General features: G+C 51.7%; 1 protein-coding gene across 1 annotated transcript in view; it reads left to right on the top strand.

The window, feature by feature from the left end:
* Nucleotides 1-953, top strand: part of UBL4A (ubiquitin like 4A) — a 20,015-nt gene extending 19,062 nt beyond the window's left edge. The window contains exons 3-5 of the mRNA XM_023520654.1: nucleotides 67-217; nucleotides 436-653; nucleotides 768-953. Of these exons, the coding sequence (XP_023376422.1) occupies nucleotides 67-217; nucleotides 436-653; nucleotides 768-878 (480 nt within the window). The 3' untranslated portion in view covers nucleotides 879-953. The remainder of the gene's footprint in view (nucleotides 1-66; nucleotides 218-435; nucleotides 654-767) is intronic.
* The last annotated feature ends 7,962 nt before the right edge of the window (nucleotides 954-8,915 follow it).

Raw genomic sequence — 8,915 nt, 5'->3', positions numbered from 1 at the left:
CCGAGGGCTGGGACGCAGCGGGCGGGCCAGCCGCGCCGGGGAGGCCGGGAGAGGTGCCCTCAGCAGGGGCCGCGCGGGCTCAACCCCTGTTCCCACCCTCGGCCCGGCCAGGTGTCGGAGGACGAGCTGGTGTCCACACTGAAACATCTGGTGTCCGAAAAGCTGAACGTCCCCGTGCGCCAGCAGCGGCTGCTGTTCAAGGGCAAGGCCCTGGCAGGTAACGGGGAAAGGAGACGACCAGGGAGCCCCGCAGGAAGTCGGGGGAAGGGGTGTCCAGGCCGAGCCAGGGCAGCGGTGTGATGGATGGAAGGAACATCGATCGGCCACTTGACCCTCGCGGCGGTGGCAGAACCCTCCTGAGCCAGATGCCGCAGCACTCCCCCGAGCCCACCCCCACCGCGGTGGGTAACGACTTCATCCATCTCTTTTTGGCAGATGGGAAAAGACTCTCCGATTACAGCATCGGGCCCAATTCCAAGCTCAACCTAGTGGTCAAACCTCTGGAGAAGGTGTTGCTGGAAGAAACTGCAGCCGCCCGCAGACTGGCCGAGGCCTCACCCCCACGCCCACCGGCCTGGCAACTGATCGCCAAAGTTCTGGCCCGCCACTTCAGTGCCGCAGATGCCAGCAGAGTCCTGGACCAGCTACAGAGGGTGAGAAGGGTAGCCCCAGACGTCCACTCTTGTCCCAGCTGCTCCCAGCCCCTGCCTCTGTCTTTGTGTACCCCCACTGGCAGTCCTTGAACCCTCCTGGCCTTTTCTCCTCAGGATTATGAGAGGTCCCTGAGCCGCCTGACCCTGGATGACATCGAACGTTTAGCTAGCCGCTTCCTGCACCCCGAAGTCACCGAAGCTATGGAGAAAGGGTTCTCCAAATAGGATTCGTGGAGCATGGGGACGAACCTGGCCAGGCTGCAAGCTGCATGTAGCATTAAATGTGTTCTCATGTTGCAATTTGGCTCATAATAATAATAGCTGGCAGGTACCCAGGTACCTGTGGCCAGCTCTTGCTAGGTGCCAGGCACCACTCAAAGCACTTGACCCGGGTTTGCTCCTGCACCTTGCACAGGAGGTGAGACAGCCGAGGCTCCTAGCACAGAAGCGGGGGAGCCAGAATCCGAGTCGAGCCAGCTTCTAGAAGTGCCTCAGGATGAGAAGGAGGAAGGGGCTGTTCGGAAGATTCTGAGACTTGGGCTTTGGCATTTTGTGTTTAGCCCACTGAGAATAAACCCTCAAGTGACTCCTTTCCAGATCTCTGGCAGGTCTGGTCTTGGCAGGAGGCCAAGTGACAGCCAGCCCTGGGCCCCCTCAGCTGCTGCCACCAGTGTGCGCTCGATGAAGGAAAAGCAGGTTGGGGAGGAGTCGGGGATGAACATCGCTCAGCTCTGTGGTGTGACCTCAGGCAAGTCCCTGTATCGTGTTGGTCCCCAGCCATTGACTTTGCCCAGTGAGGCCGCTCGTTAAACCTCAATTTCCTTCGTCCTTACCCCGGCCCCCAGGGAGAGGGAGGTGTCTACAGCAGTCCCCCCCCCGCTTCGTGTTCCATAAACAGACTGAGGCCAAAAGCCAAGTGTTGGCCAAGTGTGGCCCAGAGATGGGGGTTCCTGGCCCTTCCTGTCACAGGTCTTCCCTGAGCACCCCCTCTGCTCGTCTCTCCCTGGGCGCAGGCAGTTCTTGCTCCTTGGAGATGACAGGTGACAGCAAGGCAGTGGCAGAGCCAGGCCTCAGCCAGGCCCCCACACCATGTGCTCACCCACAGCGTGGAAGCGGACCCTTCCCTGCCACGTGTGCGGAGGGGTTTCATCTTGCACGCCCTCGCTGCCTGAGAGGAATCTTGGGGTGCCGGGGAGGGGGCAGAAGCATGGGCCGGTGGCACTGGTCCTCCCACCCTGCCTGGTGTGCGGGCATTAGAGGTCATCTAGGCGGCTGCTTCTTGGAGGAGGACACCCAGTGCAGGTGAGGCCGGAAGGGAGCCATGTGCACGGGAGGATGCTCCAGCCCCACCACCCTCCCCACCCAAGACCCTCCTGCCCGGACCTTGGGCAAACGCTGAGTCTCTAGGCTGAGATGACAGACAGGCCCTATGGGCGAAGGCTTTGAAGAGCAGACGAAAGCCCCTGGCCTCACCTGAGAGCTGGACCTGCTTAGGAGCCTATGTGGTCTGGCGGCTCATGTGATAGACTTGCTCTCATTTATTTTGAGTCAGGAAGTTTATGTTGAAATTTTAAATAGCACTAAAGGTGAATGTGAGACTTTGACTTTGATCCAAAAAGAACTATATTAGCTAGGCTGCTTTCGGTTTCCAATAATTGGTTTAACCATAAAGGAAATTGGTTTAAACAATAAAGGAAACTTACTGGTTTACAAAACTAAGAAGTCCAGGGGTATTGGCAGCAGATGAATAATTTCACCAAATACCCAGTTTCTTCCTACCTCCCCTCTGCACTCTGCAGTGTCTGCTTCGTCCCAGGCCGCCGCCTCAGGATCAAAAGTTGGCTGCCTGCAGCTTCCACTGAATCCCTCATTCACAGCCAGCAGGGAGCACCTTCCAGCAAGGAGCACCTTCGCGCCCTGTAGTGTAGCTTCTTTTCCCCCGGATGCCCCCAGCAAATAAATGCTGTCCTTTCATTGGTCAGAACTGGGTCATGCCTCCAATCATTTTGGCTGGGGGTGGGGTGGGGCGCGTGGTGGGAGGCCAGCCCCCTGGACACCCATGGTCTGTGGGAGGGAGAGAGACATTCTCAACAAAAGCCAGGTCCTCGGGGAGGGCTGAATGGTGCCCCCAAACAGCAGCTGTCCACTGCAAGGGGGTGACACACGCAGATGCACGTTTTAGACCCTAGAGATGGTCGTTGTTGAGTCCCTTGTGCCAGTGGCTCCCAGCTCGGGGGTGACAAAGCCATCTGGTGGTTAAGAGACATCTGCTGGGCAGTTTGACATGGGGTCAGGAACTCGGTGGGGAGACGGAGCTGGATGTGGACACAGTGGAGTCTCCAGGGTGTATGATGGGAGCCCCGCCGAAGGAAACTGACTGGGACCAGGCCCACTCTGAGTCCGGAGCCCTCTGTAACCTTTAACGATGACGATCGGGAGCTACCTGTGAACAGGACATCCTAGAAGCTATGAAGATGGAAGAGGTGGCTTCCCAGAGAGTGTGGCACAAAAAGATGGGAGAGGACCGGGCCTTGAGGATCTTTACCAACTGGAGATGCAGTAGAGGCCACAGGGAGAACTCAGTCAGAAGCCAAGAATGGCTGCCAGAACGGGGATGTTGTCTAGTGCTGCCAAGAGGCAGAGCGAGGGCGGGGCGAAGTCTCCTCTGCGTTAGTAACAGGAAGATTGTTGGTAATGTTGGGAGCAAGAAGCAGCTCCAGCGGGGAGGGGAGGAGGCGGTGATGGTAACTGGGGACCCCTCATTTCAGAAGTTTGTGTGTGGCAGGGCAGGGATGGGCGGGTTGGTGGCGGGAAGACAGGGGAGGGAGGATATGCTGCAGGGATGGGAGATGGGAGGCCCAGCTGGGGAGGGGCGGGGAGGTTCTGGTCCAGGCCTCGTGCCATCATGAGAGGAGGCTAGAGACTCCACGCGAAGATGGAGCAGCCACAGGCTACACACCACCTTTGCGCCTGGAGTCTGGGGACGGCCCCGCGTACGCCTGCAGGTCCCAAATGATGACATCCTGCAACGGGTAGCAGAATGTTTACTGCAGGTGCTGTGTCCCCTCCTAGGCAAATGTCTACCTCAGAGGTGGGCACCACCCCACCCTCTGCTACTTGTCCCCCTCCCACTGTGGGCCCCTGAGGCCCATCGCCTGCCTCGCAAGGAGGGGCCTCGGGCAGTCTTTGACCCCCAGGGATGTGATTCAGCTCGCAGGCCTGTCGTGACCGCAATGACACTAGGAAAAGGCAGAATAAGTGGTGGCCTCTGACAGAAAAGGTCTAGCACCTGGACTGAGATGCTCGTGGTGCCATTTCTCAAGGGCCCAGGGAGGAGGGGCAGAGTCAGAGGAGAGTAGCGTTTGCTTTGGGGTGGGTTTGTTGAGTTAGTGGTGCCCAGGTTACAGATTAGCTGTGCCCACAATTTGCTGGTGCCTTGCAGACCTCCCATCCAGGCCTGGCCTGAACCAAGCCTTGCCAGCTCCAATAGGTCCAACAGGGGGCACTGCTAAGCCAGGCCAGGCACTTCCAGCTCAGATGCGACAGCTGTGGAAGGCATCAGAGCTCCGGGCCCTGAAAAGCCTGCAGGAGAGACAGCCGCCCTGTCTACCTCTACGGTCCAGCTGAAGTGGCCGCCCTGGGCTTCTGGGGACTTGACCCCCTCCCCACCCTGTCCACACGCCCGGCCTCAGGGTGACCAGGTGACTCTCTTCCTGCTTTTGCTTTCACTTCACTGCTCACTCCTCTGGCTCCTTTGCTGATTCTTCCTGCTCCACACACACACCCGCCCACACACCTCTTAACGTTGGGGGGCTCCAGGGCGCTGTCCCCAGAGCCCTTCTCTCTCCGTATCACTGCCCGGGGGGACTGTCCGCCCTCACTCTGGTGTCTGAGGCTCATCCCGGCCCTCTCCCCTGAGCTCCAGGCCACATGTCTAGGGTTTCATTCCCAGACAGCTTCTGGCCCTTCTGCAGACACCTTCATTCTTCAAGCACGCCGTCACTGAGTGCCTGCCGCGTCCCAAATGCTGGCGGCACTGGGACTGGGAAACAAAGTCTCTTCTCTCTTGGCCCCTCGCATCGGCCTGCCTCGATGAATGGCGATGCCACTCACCTGGGCTTTTAACGACAGGAAGCCTCTCCCAACTCTCCCTTCTCCATAGGCAATCAGGCAACAATATTTTTTAACTAGTCCAGAGCAGTCACCTTGTATCATGTTCCAGAGTCTGGATTTACCTGATTCCTTCCTCGTTAGGTTCAGCTTAAGTGTTTTGACAAGAGTGCCGCTGAGGAGATGCTGTGTGTCTTTCTCCTTCCCCCTTCCCCCGCCCCCAGGAGGCACTGGGGTCAGGCTGTCCCACTATTAGGGAGGCTTGGCTGATTTGATCACGTGATTGAAATGGAGGCTACCAGGTCTCTCTGTTGCAAAGTTGCATTTTCCCTACCTAATTTGCAAGTAATCTGGGGTAAAACCTTGAGACCCTGTGAATATCCTGTTCTCCAACAACGTTTATCTAATGGTTTTATCATCCAAGGATGATTCTTGCTTAAATGAATTGCACTGGTGGCTGCAAATGGTAGTTTTCTGATACTCTTTTCCTTCGTACAATTATTAGTTTATATTTCTCCTTTTTTCCTTCTCTCTTTTCTTAATTATCACAGCGGACGCATTGGTGGTTTTTTTTTTTGAAATTAACAACTTAGAATCCAAGAGTGTCATTTTTATTAGACTATACCATGCATACGGTAATGTGCATAAATCATCACTATACAGCTCAATGGACTTGAGCTGAATATACCAACGTATGTATCCCCGCCAGATCGAAATATAGGATATTGACAGCACTCCCGCATCTTCCCTGGTGCCCCTTCCAGTCATACTCCTCTCCAAAAGGTTTAATATCCTTTGGATGCTCAAATTCTTCTAGCTTTGGTTCTTCCCAATTTACCCCTGTGTCCCTTTAACATGCCTTGTCCTTTTATTTTTAAAGCCCTTCTCTACTTTCCGGCACTACAAGGTGCTCCGGGCTCATCTTGTATTCTTTCCTGCCCGAGCCCTAGAATCAGCCATTTCTCCGAGGAGTTCTGGTTCCTTTTAGTAGAGAATGGTATCAAGAAAACCAAGGTCCAAGTGCAGGGTGTGCTTATTGCTACTGGGGTGTCATTACTTCTAGACTCGTTCACTGAACAAAACTCAGAAATATATTTTTTAAGAGTTCATACTGCAATCTCCAGCATCACAGTTCTCTGTTACCTTCCTTATTCCACACTGAGAATTCTCGTTCCTAACAGCATCGATATATTTACTCATTTGTTCTACCAGATAGGGTCTGTCTTAAAATACGCCCAAATAGCTTCATCGCTACCCTTGCTGACAACAAACATCCCGAAAGTAAGGCCAGTGCCTTTTGTCCTTAGACTATAGGCCGTGAAGGGAGTACAGTCAGACAGCTGAGTTTAAAGGGCACCTGTGTGGTTTTGTTATAAATTGGATACGCTGTTAGGTTCATTCATTTTTGCTTTTATTCAATTTTAACATTTGATTTTTCACTCTTTTAAATGTATTTTTGGACATGTAAAATATTTACCTGGTTCAAAGTCAAAATTGCACAAAAAGTTATATTCCAAGAAATCCCATACCCATGTCAGCCTTCTATAGATGATCATTTTAAATAGTTTTGGGTTTCTCCTTTCTGTGTCTCTTTTCCCCCAATAAATATGTGTGTCTGTGAGTGTGTGTGTGTCCTTGCGCTCTGCTTTTTTCACATAAAAAATCCTGGAAATCGTTTAATTTTCATTAAAGATTTTAATTTTTTTTTTACTGCTTCTTAGGACTATTGTATGAATGTATCACCGTTTATTTCGCCAATTCCTTGTTAATGGACGTGCATATTGTGTCCAATAACTTTCTATTGCCAAAGATGTTACAGTGCGTAACTTTGTACATGTTACTTCATATTTGTGAAGTAACTTCCTACTGCAGATGACTGCCTCTAAGATAGTGATAGAGTTTTGTACCTTGTAATACTGTTTCATTCAACGAGCAACAAACTACCTATTTCATAAACTGCACTGAACAACAGAAGAAGGTGCCAGAGATGATATATCAATGACATAAAAGTGGACAAAGCAAGATTATAATTTCGGGTTATTAGAAATGTTACGCAGCAAATTAAAATGAGTAACTGTGATGAAGCATGCCTGGGGGTAGTACATTAGACTAGTGATCCAGAAGTCCTCTCAGAGGTGACACTGGAGCCAAGATCCTAATGATAAGAAGTCAGCCATGACAAGCTTTGGAGACAGTCTTTCCAATAGAAGAGTAAGTGCAAAATGCTGGGGGCAGATCACCCCTGGTCAGGAGCAGAGAAAAGGCCCCAGAGGCTGCAGAGAATTAGAAAGGAGGCAGGTGAGGGTAGAGGATGGAGAAGTTGGGAGCCAAGTCACCCAGGGCTTTTAGAAGTATGGACCCTGGGAAAGAAGATACCTACCAAGAAAGGCTTCTAGTGGCTAACTGGGCTCAAATTAAAATCGAACAGAGCCTAGTAGCTGTTTCTAAACAGGATGCTCTCACACAAGCCACACTTCAGGGAATTGAAGCCTGCTTGTACGGCCTGCCTACCCTCAGTTCCTGTCGCCTGAGCCAGCCCTTATAAAGGAGTTCCTGAAATCCTATTTCAACCAATAGGAGTGAGGCTTTCCTCATCCAATTGGAGCTGTGCAACTATAGCCTCATCGGCGACTTCATCCACCAATCAGAGCAGCTCCATTCTGTTCAATCAGAACGGCGCTTTTTGGACCAATCACACTGTGAGGACTTGTAGTCCTCATTTGCATAAGGACAGACCAATCAGGGACCAGGGGCGGGGAGTTTCATCTTGAAATCCACATTTTCCTTTCCAAGGAAAGACTGAAGACTTGTATTTCCCGGGATGGAGCCAAAACGCTGAAGACAAAACACCTAAGATGTCTCCCTGAACCAGAGCAGAGAAGAGCAGGTGGAGCAGATCGGAGTGGATTGGAACAGGCGGAGCGGAGCAAAACAGAGCTGTCTAGCCAGATAGGGGCCTCACCTCAGGGCCCTGCTGTGGCACAACCTACTGCTTTTCAATTGAGCTCTAACACTATTGTTGTTCCTGGGCTGGGTCACAGTTAAGCTGTTTGCACCCGATAAAGTGTCCTTTTTCAGCACAGCTCAAATTGGGGATTCCTATTAGCATTGAATTGGCGTCAACGACCATCAGCTGACGTAAGCTATAGCAAAGAGTTTAGATTTGATTCCAAGGGCGATGGGAAATCGTTTTAGGATTTTAAGCAGGGATGTGATATTATTTATATTAAAAAATAAGACCTGATTCTGCCGTGTGAAGAGCAGACTCCGGAGGAAAATTCGTAGAAGAAAGGCAGGTAGGAAGCTTTTGAAGGAGTTCAGGGAGAGATGGTGGCTCCCACTGGAGACTAGCAATGGAGAGGGAGACAAGTGGGCTGATTTAGGGTCTGTTTTGAGGGAAAATCCAACAGGTTTGAGGATATAGCTCAGCTTTATGTCCTTCCTGATGGTTACAAGGGAGGAAAATAGAAAACTAACCTGACAATCACTGTCGGAAATTTCATGTAACTTTTAAACATTTATTTTTGATTTAAAATACCATATAAGGTCGCTGTCGAATATTTGCGGGAAAACACACACAAAAAAATTATCACCCACAATGCCATCACATAGAGATAATGAGTATTTACATTTTGGTATGTTGTTCTAGGATTTCAATGCATGTATATTTACTAAATTGGGATTTTAGTTTTGCATTCTGATTTTTCACATTTGACATTAGCCCTGTCTCACTTTATCTCAGGTCTCTATCATTTCTCTCCTTACCTCTGTTCAGGTCTCCCTGCTGGCAGGCTTGACCTCCACACTGCCCACTTACTGTTCTTTCTAAAACGCAAATACGATTGGATCGTCGGTCTTTCAATCCCCCTTTGGCGTCTTCATTTACATCGGCGATGGGGGCGAGGTGCAGAGCAGTATCCCTATTGGGCTATCAGACCCCACCTCCCTCCGCAAATCACTGCAAGGACGTTGAGCCACATCTCTTGGGGACACTGGGCCCAGGGAGAAGACAGGGAGGGAAACCAGCCACACGTCCGGTGCCCTCACACGAAGTGCAGGGGGCGCAGAAGGCAGGGCTCAGTTTGCTCGGGGACCCTGGGGTCAAGTCGCGCGCGAAGGCGGGGCTTATGCAGGCAGCTTCTGTATTTTCAC

This window comes from Pteropus vampyrus, unplaced genomic scaffold (assembly GCF_000151845.1).
Source record: "Pteropus vampyrus isolate Shadow unplaced genomic scaffold, Pvam_2.0 Scaffold275, whole genome shotgun sequence".
In the NCBI taxonomy this organism is placed as follows: domain Eukaryota; kingdom Metazoa; phylum Chordata; class Mammalia; order Chiroptera; family Pteropodidae; genus Pteropus; species Pteropus vampyrus.
This window is presented reverse-complemented; position numbering and strand designations above follow the sequence as displayed.